The 19,334-nt window shown below is 50.7% G+C and overlaps 2 protein-coding genes across 2 annotated transcripts; both read left to right on the top strand.

The window, feature by feature from the left end:
- The first annotated feature begins 6,070 nt into the window (after positions 1-6,070).
- Positions 6,071-9,248, top strand: LOC139048996 (uncharacterized). Its single transcript, XM_070524012.1, has 2 exons — positions 6,071-7,693; positions 8,849-9,248. The coding sequence occupies exons 1-2, from the start codon at positions 6,296-6,298 to the stop codon at positions 9,155-9,157; spliced, it is 1,707 nt and encodes a 568-aa protein (XP_070380113.1). The 5' UTR covers positions 6,071-6,295; the 3' UTR covers positions 9,158-9,248.
- Positions 9,249-14,844: 5,596 nt separating this feature from the next.
- On the top strand, positions 14,845-18,050 carry LOC139048995 (uncharacterized). Its single transcript, XM_070524011.1, has 2 exons — positions 14,845-16,640; positions 17,678-18,050. Exons 1-2 carry the CDS (start codon positions 15,243-15,245, stop codon positions 17,984-17,986), a joined length of 1,707 nt encoding a protein of 568 aa, XP_070380112.1. The 5' UTR covers positions 14,845-15,242; the 3' UTR covers positions 17,987-18,050.
- The last annotated feature ends 1,284 nt before the right edge of the window (positions 18,051-19,334 follow it).

The raw sequence follows: 19,334 nt of genomic DNA, 5'->3' as shown, positions 1-19,334 counted from the left end.
ATGGTGTGAAGACTGGCAAATGAAACTTAAATCATCTAAATGCCAACTAATGACATTCACGCGAAAAACAACAACTCATAGGTTTTCCTATTATATCAACTCAAATATAGTATCTCAGGCATCAGCATATAAATATCTAGGCGTAAATCTTACACCGAGCCTTTCCTGGGCCTTTCACATTGCAACTATATGCGCAAACGCTTCCAAATCTCTTGGGTATATTCGCCGCAACTTGCGTAATTGCCCGTCTAACATCCGTAAATTAGCATTCGTATCATTTGTACGCCCTCAGCTCGAATTCGCGTCCCCTATATGGTCTCCCTACCATGAATACCTAATCCACATGTTAGAAGCCATCCAAAACCGAGCTAGTCGATTTATTTCCCGAAATTACAGCTACCAGTCAAGCATTACTCAAATAAAACTCGACCTTTCACTTCAATCACTGAGTAGCCGACGTGACATAGCCCTCCTGTCCTTGCTCCATAGATATGTTCACCAAGTCAAGCCATCAAACTTGCCACTGGAACGCGCGTCTTGCACATCACGACGACTTTATAATGATTTAAGCCTCACTCGCATTTATGGCAACACTAACGCATTTAACTTCTCGGCTTTACCACGCGCGATTCGGTTATGGAATTCGCTTCCTAATAGCACTGTCGCTCAAATGAGCAATGATAAATTCAGACAACTACTAAACCTACAGTCTTCATCATAACAAATATATTCATCTGTACATATGTCATGTCATATAATACGTGACTTTCTTGTTATTGTGGTTTCAATTTTGTTTGCTTTATGTACTCGCGCAATGTACGTTATTTCGCGCAAGTGTTACATTGCCTTTTATGTTAGAGTGAATTGCCCTTTTCATTCCTTTTCCGATAACGCTTTGTATTGATTTAGCGTTTTTTTTTAACACTGTTTGGAAGCATGTGATCATTACAAACATTTTTAGCTCACATTTTTTAGCGCTCATATATATGTTTTCTCTTGTCATTTGTTCAATGACGCCCTCCTTACTCAATGCTCCCCTTGGGGCCTGTAAGGTACTTTGAAATAAATAAATAAATAAATAAATACACCTTTCGTAGGTTTTCTGTGTCTTGGTGGTCATGACTGCCCGGTTACCAGTCTCTTTTGACCGGGCAGTCATTGACGCCGCGTCTAATGAGTACTCTCTAGATTCCTTTTCAGGTATTTATCATACAGGCCACTTGGGGTTTCAAACAGCCATTCAAGGGGCACGGACATCCTTTCACTATCACCATCTTCTCCTCGCCAGACCTACAAGGGCCCTTTGCAACCCGATCTTCACTATTCACTTTCTTTTTCAAATCATGACACAATAAACGCTCTACGCGAGGACCTTGTGGCCTCGCTGATCACGTCTTGGGATACTAGCGGTTCCCGTGCCCACAATTTCGTTTTCCAATTGGCGCTTTATATGTTCAAAACTGCGCTTTGGGTCTTTTGCGACCCCATTTCATTTTTTTAGATTGGTTTAAGCCTGTTATTGCATTAGTAGGAACGTTCTTCTCCCTCTATTTAATTTCTTTTAGGTCACGAAAGGGAGCAGACTTCGAAAAAAGGCGTGACGGCCTGCCCAGGTGGCGCTGCGGAAACGCCGGTCAACAGAGCCCTCCGTGCCGCGCTTGTCGGTTTCGGGTAGTACGAAAGCGCGAAACATCCTCCGAGATCGTGCGGCAAATCTCGGAGGCAATGTGCGAAGCCCCGGTGGTGAATTAGGTAGAGAAGGAAAGAAAGCTCTATCCATAGTGCGAACTCTGCGCACGAGAGGTTGCACAATGTACTCGACCAAAGACACAGAGTTGATGGAATACGTTTTGATCCATTACTGAGACAGGCACGTTCCTTTCAGGCGATGTTCTTCGAAGAACACCTGAAAAGAACTTTCCACATACACCTGCGCGAATTCAATTCCTAGCGACATAACCGAAAACACAAAATTCGGAGTATGCATGCGAATATTCTAGATTTTGTACGTGCCGTCAGGGACACGTACAGCTCCTCGCCGTCCCGGTCCACCAACATGGCGGCTAGTCCGACGTCAGTACAAGCCATCAGTACAAGACGTCAGTACAAGTCCTGCCTATTCGGATGGTATTCGACCCGAGCCTTCACTATTCGAAGTTGTCGCACACTATATGTATACTTCACTTATCTTCCGTGCACGATACGGAAGATTTAAAACCGACAGTGGTGCCGTGTGTGCTGCTGCTATGCCGATTTCGACGTGCAAAACACAAGTGTTTCGTGTCCGTTATTGGCGCTAATAAATATACCGGCAGTACGCCCTGAAAATGTGCACAGATATAAGCATGCCTTTGAGATCACTGGGGCGATACATGGGAATGTTTCCGAGGCAATACGGTTCCCGTGACACTCGGCATAGTGCTACTAATCGCCTTAAGAGACCTCGTTGACTCTCGTCAGCGTAGCCACCCGTAGATGGTGGGCGAATTTCATCAAAAAAAAAGAAACATAAAGAACGACCTAGGCTGAACTTCCGGTTCACAACGCAGTTCCTCCCCAAACGTTCCACTTAGCTACCCAGGTTTGCAGCGCCCCGTGAATAGGTTCAGCAGGCGCAAATAATCTCCGTTGAATCGAGTAGCCATGTTGAAATTATGCGTGATGCTTCCGCACCGTCCCGTTCAAAAGCGTGGTTTCGTTTTCGATAAGTTGGCTCGGGTTCTCTGTATCGACAAGATAAGGACGCCGGGGGCAGAGACTTGACGTAGGCGAGTACTTGGGGGACAAGCATGAGCCGCAGAAATTTATGAAATGCCCGCACAGCAAAGAGCACTGCAATACGAGCCATCAAGCTCGAGGGAGCGGTGTAGCATCCCGCGGCCATGGCCGCGGCATTTGGAATGGGGGCGAGACGAAAGAGAGCGCTCGTGCACCATGCGTTGGGCACGCGTTAAAGAAAGCCAGGTGGTCAACATTATTCCTCAGACTTCCAACTGCAGGGTGAGTGAGTGAGTAAAGACTTTATTTAAAAACAAGGTATTGACGGGTGACCTTGTTGTTAGGCAGCCACGAGACCCCGGGCCCGGGCGGCTTCTTCAGCTCTCTCGATGACCTTGGCCTGCGGGTCAGGGTCGGAGCTGAGCAACACGGCCTCCCACTGCTCAGTATTACTTATTTCGTGATTTGTGTGATTTTCGGCTGGACACGACCACATAATACGGAATAGATCCGCTTTTTGCTTACAATGCTTACATGTATTAGGGTATTGGTCCGGGTAGTAGTAGCGATAGGATACGGGGTTGGGGTAGGTGTTCGTCTGAAGACGTCTCCAAGCTACTTCTTGTCGCTTTAAAGGGCCCCTGAAACGGTTCGGACAAATTTTGTAGGCGCGTAGGGTACAGCTTAAGTAGAACATTCGCACCACAATTTAAGTGAAGCGTTACGTATTAATGGAGCTGCAAGCGATTAGAAGTTACCCTCCTCCCTAGCTATGCTTTTCCTCCTCAACTCGCTCGCCGAGCGAGCGGCGCTAAGCTCCGCCTTCACTGGTTCAGCGTCACGATGCGACGTCACATCGCTCACTTCCGGTTGTTTAGGAGCACGCCCCCTCCCGCGCGAGACCTCTCCGCTAGCCGCTTGGCCGTCGACCGAGAGCTATCGAAGCAGCGTGCGTTGCGAGCATTCTGTCATAGCGCCGAACGTGTCCGGTACACCGCTAAAAACAGGCAAGCTGGTCATTTCGGCAAATGACTGGAGGCATAAACTCAAGCTGATGAAGGAACTTTAGCGTAGACGTACGTGAGCAGCCTGATCGGTCTGCACTGTTCAGACACTTGCTGGCGCAGCGCTTAACCAGTCAAACAAAGCGCTAATATTGCTCTAACCAAGTCTAAAGCATTTTAAACATTTATAAATCAACGTCTTGATGATTGCACTCCTGCGAAAACAACACACCAGCAGCAAAGAATACACTGCGTTGCTGCTACTTTGTATGGTTGAGCTCTGTGCCACCAGGTGGCTGCACCGTGCAGACCATTCACATTTGCCCTTCTGCTCATCTCGTGGCTCATCCCGGCACAGTCAAGCGGCCAGACCCTGTCCCCTTGCGCTTGCGTTTGCCCTAATACTGGACTCGCGGTTTGCAGGTCGCTAGGTTTGCAGTCCACAAGGCAACAAAGTCGAATCATAGTGCTTGCGAAAAGACTGAGACCGACTCTGACCGCGGAGCTCTCGTCAAAATGGAGTACGTTGTAACACAAGCAGACGACACTTGCTGTGTGCCGGAAGTGCTGAAGTGTACTAAAAAACTATTCTTGTGTATTCTCTTTAAGTTATTTTCTTTTTACAAAAACAAAGTAACTAACATTCCAACTATTACGAGCATCATTTGTTCACCATAAAGTTGGAAAAATTATCGACCACGCGCCCTGGTCAGCCAATCAGATAGCTCGCCCATGTGACGTAATATGGGTTATTTGCATCATATGGGTAGGGGCGGCTTAAAATTCCGCCGAGCAGTGCGCTGCGATCGGCAGCGATGCGTATTTTTAAAACCTTATAATAAATTACACGCTTCACGCAGAGCACTTAGATGCATCAATTAATGACCAGAAGAACCTACTCCAACGACTCAGTACGTTTGTAGAAAATCGCCAAAATCGTTTCAGGGTCCCTTTAAGCGATTTGTGTGCTGGCGGTTACACAGCTGCCCTGGCTAACCTGTAGTGCTGAGTTATTTCCTGGTAACTGACCATGCGATGGGGTACTTCATGGTCGTATCGGGGTTTCGGCACCTAACGCAGTGAAATTTATTTTTAAATCGAGCTTTGCGGCAGGCTTATGAGAAACACACATCGGAACGTTGTGAAGTTATCTCGCGCGTTAAACAACACGGAGAACGAGATCACTTGGGCATCAAAACTGCACCACACACACAGATTCACAAACACGTCATCCATGACTATCATTTCCTAACACATTGAATATCTTGAACGCCGCGCTTTTCCGAAAACATGACCGTCAATAGCGCACCTGTTCACGAAGGGAGTGAGCTGTTTATGTTTCAATCTGTGTCGCTTTGTATTTGTCCAATTTTGTTGCCCTAAGTTATTTTTTGTGACTTCTGTACAATCGCCGCAATGCTATAACGAAAAGTAAATTTTCTGACTTGGCGCATCTTATCGGTGTCGCAGTGTTGTTAATTTGTCCTTCGTTAAGCAACCAAGGAGCGCGCTTAAGCACGAAGTACCGCCAGCAATATCCCTCGCGAAGCTCTAATATATCGGTGCATTTTGCATGAACCCGACAGAAACTGGTCCAGTCGGCTTCTCCGGCTGGAAGTGGCCTGTCGAGCTCGTGCAAACGCTGCCCGGTCGGCCTGAACGAGAATCAAGTCGGGCTGAGTCGGCCCGACTGCACGAGGTCGACCCAGTTCGACCGGTTTGCAGCGCGCATGTAAACGCTCACTGGTCGGGCTGCAGCCGGTGCTGAGACTTAAGCGGAAGCAGTGTGACGTCACGACTTATAGGATGTGCAGACAAGGAGCCAACCTAATCATAACGAGACGACCCATGAAAAAGAAGCTGTTGCAGAGGGCTACAATAACCGGAAGTCCAGTTCCTACGCGCTGATGTCTCGGCATGATGCTACGTGCCGCCGCTGTTCACTTGTCACCACCGAGTTCATGTAAAATCGCGCGTGGTCACCTCAGCCCGATTTTCGGGTTAACGTGGGTGCCGCCTGTGACCTGTAAGTGTAACCTTTAACCTATAGCCTCTAACTTATTAGGTTACAGGCTACATCGCTTGAAGCTGGCTCCCGTGTTCTGCAGCCACACATCCATTGCTTCGGTTAAACCTTATCTCGTGTAGCGTATCACATCCGCGAGTTCGTGCATCTAAACTTTATGCTGTGAACAAGCAGCCATGTGGAAGGGGGTGAAACGAGCGAACGACTTTGTCACTTCTGCTACTCTTAATCGCTGTTCGCCGCTTCGAACAATAATCTTTGCTGAGTGGAGGTGTAAAACCCGTGCGCGCACCTTTCGAGTAGCGCACGCCTTCGCTAATCTCGCTGACATATTTTCTTTGCATGCGTTGGGAGTGACGAGAGCGCCACCGCACCCACGTGACATCAAGTTGTGCACCACGTGTGCAGCGAACATGTGTGAACGGTCGCCCGTAACACTCGGTTAGCACAGTCGCATATACCCGTCCGTACGGCCGCCCCCCTCGAGCCTCTATAATCGACGAGCGTGAACAGCTTCCCTAACGAGACACGTCCCGGGAGCCCCGAAATGACGCTAAGACTGAGCCCCAGCCTACGTTCGTCTTCAATGGACGAGCTGATAAGAACTACGAGGTCGGGAGAGCCCATCCGCGAATTGGACCTCACAAATTGCATGCTTCTCGAACCCGAGGTATTGCCTCGGCACATCGGCAGATGTAGGCGACTCCAAGCCTTGCGGTGCGTCGCCTGCCCGCTCAAGCCGAGCGCCCTGCTCGGTTTATTGCTGGAGCGGCTTCCGCATCTGAAGGAAGTTGAGTTCTCCCTCGCGGCTGATACGGACGTGGAGTCTGAAATAAGGAACGTGCACTACATGGCGTCGCAAAAGCCAGGCGCCCTGGCTTTCAATCTCCGCCGCATGTACGCTGAAGTGAGCGGCCATATGAACTTCAAGGTCCTCTCCGCGCTCGTGCGCTACTGCCCGAAGCTGGACGAGCTGCGTGTGCATTTGGCGCGCGGAATCTTCATCAACGCGCTCCTGGAGTGCAACGTCGTTTTCCAACTTTGCGCGAGTATGAAAACATTCGCGTTTTCTTCCGAGGTGCCAGCTTCCGTTCGACTGCCGCCCGAACCATTGGAGTTCGTGAGCTGCGCCGCCGTCTGCGGTAACGTCTGCTACCAGAAGTCAAGCAACATGTGGAACTGCGTTCTACTCCGGGAACTCGTTGACGGCAGCGTTGATCCTCTCCTTCTGGCGCCACAGCTTGTCGTGGTTGCCGTCCACCACGCAGAAGGCACCACGGCGGAATGGATTCGTGTGGCCACCATTGGACACTACTGGGCAAACGTGAGCCAACTCTGTCTTCTGCTACTTCCGGCACAGCCCTCCGACGGTTTTTACGCGACGGCTGGCGCCGCGTACCGCGACAGTCTTCGCGACTTCATCTCCTTCAAGCTCAAGCAAATCGTCGAGCTTAACCTCAGCGCGTTCCACTTCGGCCCCGACCTCGACTTGACGGCACTGCTCCAGGACCGCTCGCTGGAGCATCTGCAATCCTTCTCGGTGACCCCTTGCGGGCTTCGCCGGCCGTCAGCTCTGCGCCGTCTGGCGCAGAACTGCCCCGAATTCAAAGAACTGGACGTGCGCTTCGATCGGCGGGGTAGCTTCGTTCGGTGTGCCGTCTGCGAGGGTGAGTTCGTCCTCGATCTCGAAGACATGCTGCAAATGTACGACCGCGCTCCCGTCTTTCACAATGTTCTTGCCAGGCTGACTCTCACTGACGTGCATGACCGTATCTCCCTTCGGTTCGTCGAGACCTGCCCAGCGGTTTCGGTGCGCCTCTCAGACTGCCCGAGTCTCTCGCACCTAGGCTACCCGTCTTTGGGACAGCTGCTCGCCAGAAACAGCTTGCTGAGTTGTCTCGTGCTTCGGCACGATGCCTTGCCCTTCGGCGAGGCGAGTCTGTTGGTGAGTCGGGTTTGAGCAACAGGCTTTTCTTGCCGCGAGCATATTTAAGGATCGTTCCGTACCCTAGACGTGTCGGTGGCGCAGGAAGTAAAATTTCCTCGTTTATTTATTTCCTCACAGAGTTAGGTAGTGTGCAAAATACATGAAAAATGGTGGAGGTACAGGTGGGCATAAAGCGTACTACCCGTTCTTTATGAGGATAGCTATAGGGGCTTGTTGGTACGGCATAATTTATTTTGTTGCAGCGCAAACTGAACAAGGACAACAGAAAGGCACATCTGACGCTCACAGAGCTGTTTGTCAGATGTGGCTTTCGATTGTTGTTCAGCTTGCCCTACATCAACATAAGATCCCCGAATTGTTTATTGCAAGAAACGAAATGAAGCCAACATATGCGTAAAGTGATCGCTAGCACCACCCGAAAGGGCGGAAACTTCTACAACGATTTCGCCACCACTGTGACATAAGAAGCGCACACTTTCCCTTCAGAAGCGGGAAAAAAACACTCTCCGCTGTGCATTACTTGTTCAGTATGAACCAACTAATCCGCAACAAAGTACTTCTGCATTAGGTTTACTGCGGTTAGGTATCTTTCATGACATAAACGCTCAAGGTAACTACATAATTACACTCGCAGAGATAAAAAGAAAAACTGCTTTCGAGAGCTAGCCGTATCGCCAGAACAGGCCATCAATCCCTATCATAAGTTAATGCAATAACACACAACCTATTTGCTGCCTTCAAATCCTTTAGGGTGCTTAGCACAATTTCTGAAAGCTTAATTTCTCTTTAAAACACTTGCCGCATAAAAAGACAACGACGGCTTACATAAGGGCAACTGAAATGGTTTCGGGAAGACGTCCTATGCTGAAACAGCGCAAAATAACCTGACGGGATTAAAGAGACACACAGGTCCTGTTATTTCGTTACATTTGTGCTCAGGTCATGAGCTAACCAGCTCAAATGCATCCGCTGTAAAATAATTTTCACCTTAAAAACAGGCATTTAAAATTGGAAATGTCTATCGCTCGCACATTGCATCCTTTCTATTGGTGTAAGAGCGCGAGTTAGACGTTTACACCCTTCTTAAATTTTTGGAGGTGTAAATCATTCACGAACGTAATGCAATTTCCCGCGGGCATCGTTCCGTTCCAGGAAAACATCTCCCGCATCGCCAGCCTGCAGTACCTGTGCCTTCTGTCGGCGGTGACGTTACTGGACAATGTCGCCGAGGTGTCCGTGCTGGCGTTCAGTGATCGCCTGAAACCTCGCATAAAGTGTGTACACGTTCACTACCGAAGCTGTAACGCCGGCATCGAGAAGCGGATCACGTGGGTGAAGCAGACTGGCGCTCCAACCGGTGGCGTCCTGGTTCGAGACGGTCCCTGCTTCCTGTATTGTTCGACGGCCACGTTCATAGGACTCGCCAAGCCATTGAACCGTGACTTCAAAGAGATCATGTAGATAAATGCACGGCCGAGACGTAAAAGAATGTCTTAGATACACGTAAATGTGCCTACAATAATACAGCTTATCATTTGCTTTTTCATTCGTATCATCGCATATGTGTGCCTTATCCTTTGTTTATTTTTCTTCACTCAGTGTCTGAACTCGCGCTAAATGGGCCCTGCAAACACTTATAGGAGCCTGTTAAATAAATCGCTCTAGTTGCGAGGCAATGTTTCCGCAACGCATGAGCCAAGAATTCCGCGCTTTTCTACAGCGGGAAACGTACAATCGAGCGTGACGGCAGGCACAGGTGGCGCTGCGGAAACGCCGCTCAACATAAACCCCTCAGTCTCCAAGAGTAGCGCCAACGACTTCCCCTAACCTCCTCTCAAGTGCCGCGCTCGGCGCGCCCTCGACAGTGGCGCCGCCTATGCTGGCCCTGCTGTAGAAGACGACGGCTAACGCGCTACCGGAGGAAATCCGCAGAAAAGTTCAAACGAGCCCTGCGTAGCAGTTTTTGATGCGAGGTTGTCTTCGTCGGTCGCAAACTTGCCTGAATAATGTTGTGTTGGAATCGCTAAAGAAAGGGCCGTTATTTAAGACATAAAGCGCCCGCACATTGAGAGTTCGTGTTGCTGAAACACGATGCCTGGCCAAGGTGCGCTCAAACACGCGCGCAATTACCTCAGTTCGAGGTTTCGACTGCGTGAAAGTATGTGTACGTGGTTCCGTAGCTTAATTTACGTAAATGCCGGATACCTTTGTGCTGCCGGCGCGTGCGAGATTCCAAATGCCTGGGGCCAGCAATGCCTAGCAACTGGGCCGCTTCTACTCCGCGCCTTTTACACATGTGTGTAAGTCATGCACGCATTGTGGCGGCCATGAGAACCTTTTTCACGCGTGCACAGTATTGATAATTCAAACAGCGTACCAGCGCATGTAATCGTTTCTTTTATTTAGCAAGTACGCACTTGGCGGGACAAATTAACACTGATTCCGAGCATAATTATCCATGTCCCCCTCCCTCATTAGTCCGGGTAGCACTTTTATTCAAGCACTCATTTTATATCTGTATACAACGTCTCTCCATTCTTTTGCCACCCGCTGTGGTTGCTCAGTGGCTATGGTGTTAGGCTGCTGAGCACGAGGTCGCGGGATCGAATCCCGGCCACGGCGGCCGCATTTCGAAGGGGGCGAAATGCGAAAACACCCGTGTACTTAGATTTAGGTGTACGTTAAAGAACCCCAGGTGGTCAAAATTTCCGGAGTCCCCCACTACGGCGTGCCTCATAATCAGAATGTGGTTTTGGCACGTAAAACTCCCTAATTTAATTCTTTTGCCTTGTATGTTCTGGAAGAGGAGCTGCGTTGCTTTAAATGGAACATTCGAGGTACACAACACCGGGAACGAAATGAATTCTTGGATTTTACGTAAAAGAGCCACGATATGTTTATAGGCACGCCGTAATGGGGGACTCCCAATTTTGACCAGCTGGGGTTCTTTAATGTGTTGCCAATGGATGGGACACGAGTGCTTTTGCATATCGCGCCCATCGGAATGCGGCAGCGGTGGCCGCGATTCGATGACTCCGCGACATCCCGCCGTCATTTTGTCTGCGCCGACTTTCGTCGCACTACGCCAGCAATGGCGGTCGGAGCGCGCTGGAAAGAAAAAAGTACGCAAAAGAGCAACGCGTTCTTCCACGTGACACAGCTTGGCCAATGGAGGTGCGTGGAGGCCGGGGCGACAGGAGGCGTGGAGGAGGAAACACCGGGGAGAGCGGAGTGGCGGATAGATCTACGAATGGTGCTACTTTTGGAACATTCAGGGGTTTTAGGTGAACAGAGCCCTCAGTGCTACGCTTATCGCATTCGGGTAGTACAGACTCAAAACACGGCCTCCGAGATCGGCCGGCACATCTCGGGGGCGATGTGCGAAGCTCTGTTGGTGAATGCAGTAGAGAAGGAAGCAACGTTGTATACTCAGTGCGAACACTGCGCACGAGAGGATGCGCAGGGTACTCAGTCAAAAGCTTTACAGCGAAGCTGTATACCTCTACCGTCGAAGGATATTTTCGTGTCGTTACGGTAGGCAAAAAACTCTCTGGTGTAGGTGAAGAAGGCGTTAAGCACTCACCATACGTAGGCCGATCCCGAAGATAGTGCAATGACGGGCCGACCCGCGGCAGAGGTGAAGCAGGTGTTAAGCAGTCCCCTTACCTAGGCCAATCCCGAAAATAGTGCCTTAACGCGTGATTTAACTGGGACCTGTCATGTTGACCACATAATGAATTTTGCAAATCGTATACTCTAGATTATCTACGCCTCCACTTCTTCCTCGCCCCTCCCTCTATTAAGCAACTTGCTTTGATAACTTTTGTGCGGCCCTAGTAGATGGAGTATGCCGATGCTATTTTCGACCCCCACCACAATAACCTTATTAACGCCCTCGAGTCGGTTCAGAAACGCGGCACACGATTTATGCTGTCAACTTATTCGTACAATTCAAGCATCTCTGCACTAAAAGCCCAAAAAAACTTACCCACTCTAGCCTGACGCCGTAGAATAACACGTCTTAACCTTTTTCATAAAGTTTTCTATTCCTTCCCTTTTGACAACCCGTACACAAAAATACCACCACGCCCCCCCCCCCCCACCCCCCATCGCATTGCCCCCACCAATCAATATAACACCGTATATCTCCCACAGGCCCACACAGTGACTTTTCAGCAGTCATTTTTTCTGCGCACAACACAAGACACGAATGGCCTGCCCACCCAAGTTGACACTATCATCGACCCACTTGCATTCAAGCGGCTCATTGAAAATATCCCTTTGTAATTTGTAGTATCTTTCTTTGTCATTACCCCCCCTCCCTCGTGTAATGTCTCAAGGACAGACCCTTCAGGAAATAAATAAATACTGACCCGACCCACGGTGGAGGTGAAGCAAGCGTTAGGAACTCCCCACACGTGGGCCGATCACGAAGATAGCGCAATGCCAGGCCGACCCGCGACACAGGTCAAGCAGGTGTTGAGCACTTCCCATACGTGAGCCGATCCCGATGGTAGTGCAATGCCGTCCCTACCCGCCCCGGAGGTGAAGCAGGCGTTAGGCACTCCCCATGTGTGCGCCGATCCCGTAGATAGTGCAATGCCGGTGCCACGCACGGCGGAGGGGAAGCAGGCGTTAAGCACACCTCAAACATGGGGCATTCCCGAAGATAGTGCAATGCCGGGTCAACCCGCGGTGGAGGTGAAGCAGGCATTAAGCACTCCCCATGTCTGTGCCGATCCCATGCTCTGCTTGGTGCTGGCTTTAGCTTTCTTTTCAAGTAACGCTGGTATGCCTTGTTATGCATACCTCTGTGGAACACTCCTATTGCGGAAAAAAATATCATTTAGGACACTCTGCCCATTTCCCGTGCTCTGCAAAGCGAGCGCCGCAAGAAGACTTATTTCAAATGGGTTGCACTTCGGCGATCCTGCAATTCGGCGCGAGCTTCACTGCCAGCGAAGTTCCCCACAATTGCTGCACAACACTTTCGGTCTCACGGCTAGGCCTTACTCACGCGTCTCCCTTTCAACAGTCAGTGCTCCAACGCACACTCGACAAACAGCAACTTCCAACAAGATGTTCACGGCGTCCATGTCTACAATCGTATGCGTCGTGGGAGAACTCTCGGCTCTGCACTCAGTCGCGAGGCACTTCGTTTTTCGTTCCGTCGCCGAAACCGACGTGAGTTCAGAAATTCTCTGCAGGGCACGCTGCTTCCGGATGGCACAATCTTCACTCGTCAAAAAAGTTGAATCAAGCCTTGTGCGTTGGGGCCGCACTGCTTCGTCGTCCTGTGGGGCCGCTATCGCAACTGCCGGGACAACGTCCAAGGCGTCCGCGTCGTTTGCGAGCGCGCCTTCCATAGAAACGTTTAGCTTGTACGCTATTCCGGTAAACGGGAGCGGTTTGGGCGGATTACCGGATGGTCGGGGCGTAAACGTGAGCGGTGAAGCCGCCTGGTGTTGTAGAGCTCAACCAGACAAACGCATAGCTAAAACTGCAGTAACTCACCATATCCTGCTTCGCCACCCGTGCAAATTTTTGGCAGCGGCGTAATTGTGAACACGATTACGCCAGTGTCGAAAATTTACGCCAGCAGCTAAGCAGAATATAGTAATTAGCTCTGTGTTTGTGTGCTTGAGCTTGCGCCACCAGCTGGCGCCACCAATCTGGCCGCTCAAGTTGGCGCCCCCACTAAACCGGAAAACCGCCCATGCTTGCCCGAATACCGGACACGCTAAACGTCTCTAATGTCGAACTACCTGCCGAGGCCATCATGGCAACTGTCGAGGCAACATCCAAGTCGTCCACGTCGGCTGTCGCCACGCATTTTGTCGATGTCGAGCTCTCTGCTGCCGTTTCGACGCTCCCTACCGTCTCCATCGATGGCAGCGTTACAACTCTTCGCGGCACATTTTCGTATGTTTTTGCCGAACTGGTACAGAGTGTGGAATTTTCGATAGTCCTCCGGCATAGCGCTCGCGGGGGTTCGATGACAGTCTGTGACAAGATGGCGACAACCTCGTTCGTGCCAGGCGCCCGAGACGCCATCGAAACTGCTAACGGCCAATTACAAGCCGCCGTTTTGTCACATGTCGGCTTCGGACCAATCAGACCAAGATTTCGTATTTCTTTCTTGCTCGACAGCCCTGCGCAGCGTAGATTTGAATGCTCGCGCTTGGCGGGAAAGAAAGCCCGAAGGATGCATTTTCGAAGGAGACCAATATGTCCGGGCACCGGCGAATGGCTGCGAAGTTACGAACGGCGCCAAATTGGCTGCCCTGGAGCGTTTCACCCGCGTTAAACTCGCGCCGTCGACTAATAAAGCTTACTTTTTCGTAAAACTGTGAGTTTTCAGGCGCTAATTCTTTTTCGAGCAGGTAAAGAACGATGTGCTGAACGCGATCATAACAAAATTGAAGAATCGACATCCTGGTAAATTTTTGTCTTCAAGGCCCGTGTCCCCGTTTATAAGGCACGATATCCCGCCGGCGGTATACTGGTGATACACTGTAGAAACGCTAATATACCGGGGCCTTTTGCATGAACCCGGCAGAAGCGGGTCCAGTCGGCTTGTCGGGCTGGAATTGGCTTCTCGAGCTCTTGCAAACGCTGCCCGGTCGGCCTGAACGAGCGTCGAGTCGGACTCAGTCGGCCCGTCTGCACGAGGCGTGGGTAGACCCAGCTCGACCCGTTTGCAATGCGCATGTAAACGCTAACTGTAGGAGCTGTAACCGGTGCCGAGACTTGCGCGGAAGCAGTCTCACGTCGCGATTTATGCGCTGCGCAGCAGGAAGGCTACCATGACAAGGCGCAAAGGCAAGCACCCAACATAATCACAACGACGCGACCCAAGGAGCAGAAGCTGTTGCAGACGGATACGGGAACCGGAAGTCCAGTTCCTACGCGCTGATGTCTCGGCATGACGCTGCGTGCCGTTGTAAAGCACGCGCGATCACGACAAGCTGGATCAGCCCGATTTTCTTACTGTCGCATTCGCATAATTGTAGCCTATAAGGTTTGAGGCCATATCGCTTGAAAATGGCTCCGGTGTTCTGCAACCACACATGCATTGCTTCGGATGAAACCTTATCTCCTGCAGTGCATCACACCCACTAGTTCACGTACCTATAACCTCATACTGTGTACAACCAGGCACACAGAAGAAGGCAAAACGAGCGAACAACTTCGTCACTTCTTATGCTCTTAATCGCTGTTCGCCACTTTGAACAATAACCCTCGCCGAGTAAAGCCGGAGAACTCGGTTGCGCACCTTTTGGGCAAAGCATGCGCCTGCGCGCATCTCGCTGCAATGTTAATTCTGCACGCATTGAGGGTGACGACAGCGCCGCCGCACCTGCGTGACGTCACGTTGCTCACTCGTAGTGTCACACGTCTACAGCAGGCATCTGGCGAAAGTCGATCGTAACGCTCCGTCAGCACCGTCAATTTTTCCCGTTCCTTGGGCCGCGCCACTCGAGCCTCTAATTGAACGAGTGCGAATAGCTTCCCTAACCAGGCACGTCCCGGCAACATCGCAGTGATGCTGAGTCTGCGCGCCAACCTAGGGGTGTCTTCTCTGCGCCAGCAGCTGAAAGCCGCGAAAGCGGTGTGCGCCATCCGCGAATTGGACCTCACAAATTGCATTCTCGTCGAACCCAGCGAATTGCCTCTGCACATCGGCAAATGCACGGGACTCCAATCCTTGCGCTGCGTTGCCTGCCCGCTCCGGCCGAGCGACCTGTTCGATTTAATGCTGGAACGGCTTCCGCATCTGGCGGAAGTTGGGTTCTCCCTCGTGGCTGAGTCGGACGTGGAGTCGGAAATAAGGCACGTGCAGCAGTGCGCGTCGGAAACGCCAGGTGCCCTGGCTCTCAATATCCGCCGCATGTACGTCGAAGTCAGCGGCTACCTGAACTTCAAGCTCCTCTCGGCACTCCTGCGCTACTGCCCGAACCTCGACGAGCTGCGTGTCCATTTAGTGCGCGGAGCCTTCTTGAACGCGCTCCTGGAGTGCAACGACGTCCTCCAACAGTGCGTAAATTTGAAAACATTCGCGTTCTCTTCCGAGGTGCCAGCCTCCAATCAACACCTGCCGTCCACACCGTTGAACTTCATGAGCTGTGCGGCCGTCTGCGCCAACGTCACATACCGGAGGTCGACCAACTCGTGGAGCTGTGTTCGACTCCAAGACCTCGCTGTCGGCGGCGTTGGTCCCCTCATTCTGCCGCAACAAATGCTCCTGGTTGCCGTCCACCACGCAGAAGGCATCACGGCTGAGTGGATTCGTGCGGCCAGCCTTGGACACTTCTGGGGTGAAGTGCGCCAACTCTGTCTTCTGCTATTTCCGGCACAGCCCTCCAATGGTGTCTACGCGACGGCAGGCGTCGCGTACCGCGACAGTCTTCGCGACTTCATCTCCGTAATCCGTGAGCAAATCGTCGAGCTTAACATAAGCGCGTTCCACTTCGACGCGGACCTCGAATTGACGTCGCTGCTCCAGGACGGCTCGCTGGAGCATCTGCAATCCCTCTCGGCGACCCCTTGCGCGCTTCGCCGCCCGTCAGCCCTGCGCCGTCTGGCGCAACTCTGCCCCGAATTCAAAGAACTGGACGTCCGCATCGAAACGCAGGGTAGCTTCGTTCGGTGCGCCGTCTGCGAGGGTGAGTTCGTCCTCGATCCCGGAGACAGGTTGGAAATGTGCGACAGCGCCCCCCATTTTCATAATGTGCTTACCAGGCTGACTCTCAATGAAGTTCATGACCGTATGTCCCTTTGGTTGATCGAGACCTGTCCAGCGGTTTCAGTGCGGCTCTCAGACTGCCCTAATCCCTCGCACCCAGACTTCCCGTCTTTGGGTCAGGTGCTCGCAAGAAACAGCTCGCCGAGTTGTCTCGTGCTTCGGCACGATGCTCTGCCCTTCGGCGAGGCGTCTCTGCTGGTGAGTCGGGTTTGACCTACGGGCGTTCTGTGCAACGAGCACATTTAGGTATAGCTCCGCACTCTGAACGTGTCGACGGTGGCGGAACTGAAATTTGCTCGTTTATTTCTTTGCTCAGTGAGTTACGTACTGCGCAAAATGCGTGAAAAACGATCAAGGGAGAGGTAGGACAGAGCGCAGACTACCAATGGGTTTGTTGCCTGAAAAGACCGAAAGTAAATATACAGTCAAGGTAATCGCTAGCGCCACTCAGAAATACGGAAAGATCTGCAATCGCCTTGCTGCCACTCGGGCAGTATATCTGAACACGTTTCTTTCAGAAGCGAAAACAAGAAAAACAGATTCTGCTCGGTGCGTTTCTTGTTCAGTATGAACCAACTAATCCGCAACAAAGTACTGCTGCATTATTTTACTGTGGTTAAGTACCTTTCTTGAGATAGATGCTCAAGGTAAAAATATAGTTACGCTAGCAGACACTGCCGCCCTCTAACCGCAGAAGACAAGAAAGAAAGCTGCTTTCGAGAGCTAGCTGTTTCGCTCAGAACAGGCCACCGATCCCAACAATAAGTTCCTGCAGTAACACACAACCGATTTGCTCCCTTAAAACATTTTAGGGTGTTTCGATGAATTTCTGATATCATTTCTCTTCATAAAATTTACCGCACACAAGAAAATCAAAGGGTTAGATAAGGGCAACTGAAATTGCTTCGGCAATACGTCATAGGCTCTGCCCCTCCACTGGTGCACGCAGTTGCATCGTATCGTTGCTTGAGTCGAAACTGCGCCAAATAACACGACAGGGGGACAGACACACGTTCTGGTATTTCGTGATATTTCTGCTCAGGTCACGAGCTGGCCAGCCCGAATGCGTGCACTGTAAAATGCGTGCACTTAAAGAAAAGATTTAAAATGTGTCTATAACTCATAGCCTCACATGATCTTTTCGGCGTAAAAGTGCGAGTTGAAGACAACTTTACGCCGTTATGAAAGTGTTTAAGAATATCACGTGACTTTCTGCGGGCATCGTGTCGTTCCAGGAAAACATCTCCCGCATCACCGGCCTGCAGTATCTGTGCCTTCTGTCCGCGGCGCCATTACAGGACAATGCCGCCGAAGTGTCCCTGCTGACGTTCACCGCCTGCCTGAATCCCCACATAAAGTGTGTACACGTTCACTACCAAAACTCGACCCGCGCCACCGAGAAGCGGATCACGTGGATGAAGCGGACTGGCGCTACAAGCGGTGGCGTCCTGGTTCGAGACGGTCCCTGTTTCCTCTGTTGTTCGACGGCGACCTTCATAGGACTCGCCAAGCCGCTGAATCGTGATTTCAAACAGATAATGTAGCTGAAGGAACGGCCGAGACGGAATAAAATGTCTGAGATACGCGCAAAAGTGCTGCCTACAATAATGCAGCTTATCATTTGCTTTTTTCATTGCTATCTTCGAATATGTATGTCTTAAGCCTTGTTCATTTTATCAATAGCTATTTTTCATTCGTACCTCCGAATATGTATCAACTCGCGCTGAAGGAGCCCTGCAACGCTTTTTGAGCCCGTTAAGTAAACCGCGCTGGAAGCGAGACGCGTAGTGCGCGCCGATGGACGCGCCTCTGGTGGCGGCCTTGCGCAGAACACACGGGAGAGGAGCCAGGCGCACGCCGTAGTTTGTTGTGTCGTTGATAGTGCTTCTGTCTTATTCCTGTTTTCAAAGCAAAATAGGCAAAGCCCTTCGCATGTGTGGGGTGGCCAAAGCTTCAAGGAATGTCGAATAAGAATTTTCGCACGCTGGGGGGCTCAAATACCGGCGAAAACATGCCGGCGATACGGTGCTAATCACTCCCGGCAAAGCCTCATCAGCAGGAGGAGCGATAGCAAAAATGGATCGTCGCTTCCGCGGGAAATTTGTTGTTCTCATCCTTTCCCTTGTCCCGTCGGTGTTTTATTTTTTTTTTCCACTCCATCATTGTTAGATGCGTAAGCGACGAAGTTCGTCTGCAGTACAGCATGCTGTTTAAAGGCATTTCGTAATGCTCGGAATGCCGTTTGCCGCTTATATTGTTTTCCGCTTCTTTACCGCGTTGCGCTAGCTAGGCAGCACGACTGCACGAGCTCATCGTGATGTATGGTAAAGCTACTGAAGTTTGCAAGAACTGAAATGGTTGGTATTTGTGGCCCGGTAAATCGTCGCACCAGCTTTTGCCCACTTTGTGGTTTTACATCTATTTTATGCGTGGCTTCGTACATGTTTAACTGTTGCTAGTTGCTCCGTGCATAACTCTTGTTGATTCTTTTGAGCTGCGAGGTTTTCACCCTGCCTCCTTTCTAAAGGGTATAAATCACGCAGTGTCTTATTGGAATGATACCAAGGAAGTGCTTCTTTAACAGCTTTATTCTTTTCTCCCGAGGGCATCTTAGATATTGTGGTTTCTTTTGGAAATATGTTTAGAACATAGGTAGTCCAGAGCGAGAATTGCTAATAGTTGCTGCATATGGTATTCTTGCTCAATTTTCCGCTGAAAAGTTCGCGTCACGTTTGGGAAGTCACCACACCTCGATGCTGCCTGAGCAGACTTAACACGCCGAGCGATTTGTTTGTTTCACAGCGTAGTCCCATCTTGCATGTGAATTTTGTACTCAACTGAATTCTTTCTTATTATGCTTACGCTGCAGTAGACTAAACCAGGCCTTTTCGA

This window comes from Dermacentor albipictus, chromosome 8, assembly GCF_038994185.2.
Source record: "Dermacentor albipictus isolate Rhodes 1998 colony chromosome 8, USDA_Dalb.pri_finalv2, whole genome shotgun sequence".
Lineage (NCBI taxonomy): Eukaryota > Metazoa > Arthropoda > Arachnida > Ixodida > Ixodidae > Dermacentor > Dermacentor albipictus.
This window is presented reverse-complemented; position numbering and strand designations above follow the sequence as displayed.

Bases quoted from the DNA above. Each gene is read 5' to 3' on its own strand.
- LOC139048996 (XM_070524012.1), top strand. From the start codon at position 6,296: ATGACGCTAAGACTGAGCCCCAGCCTACGTTCGTCTTCAATGGACGAG. The intron at 7,694-8,848 runs GTGAGTCGGGTT...GTTCCGTTCCAG, and splicing joins TCGGCGAGGCGAGTCTGTTG to GAAAACATCTCCCGCATCGC.
- LOC139048995 (XM_070524011.1), top strand. From the start codon at position 15,243: ATGCTGAGTCTGCGCGCCAACCTAGGGGTGTCTTCTCTGCGCCAGCAG. The intron at 16,641-17,677 runs GTGAGTCGGGTT...GTGTCGTTCCAG, and splicing joins TCGGCGAGGCGTCTCTGCTG to GAAAACATCTCCCGCATCAC.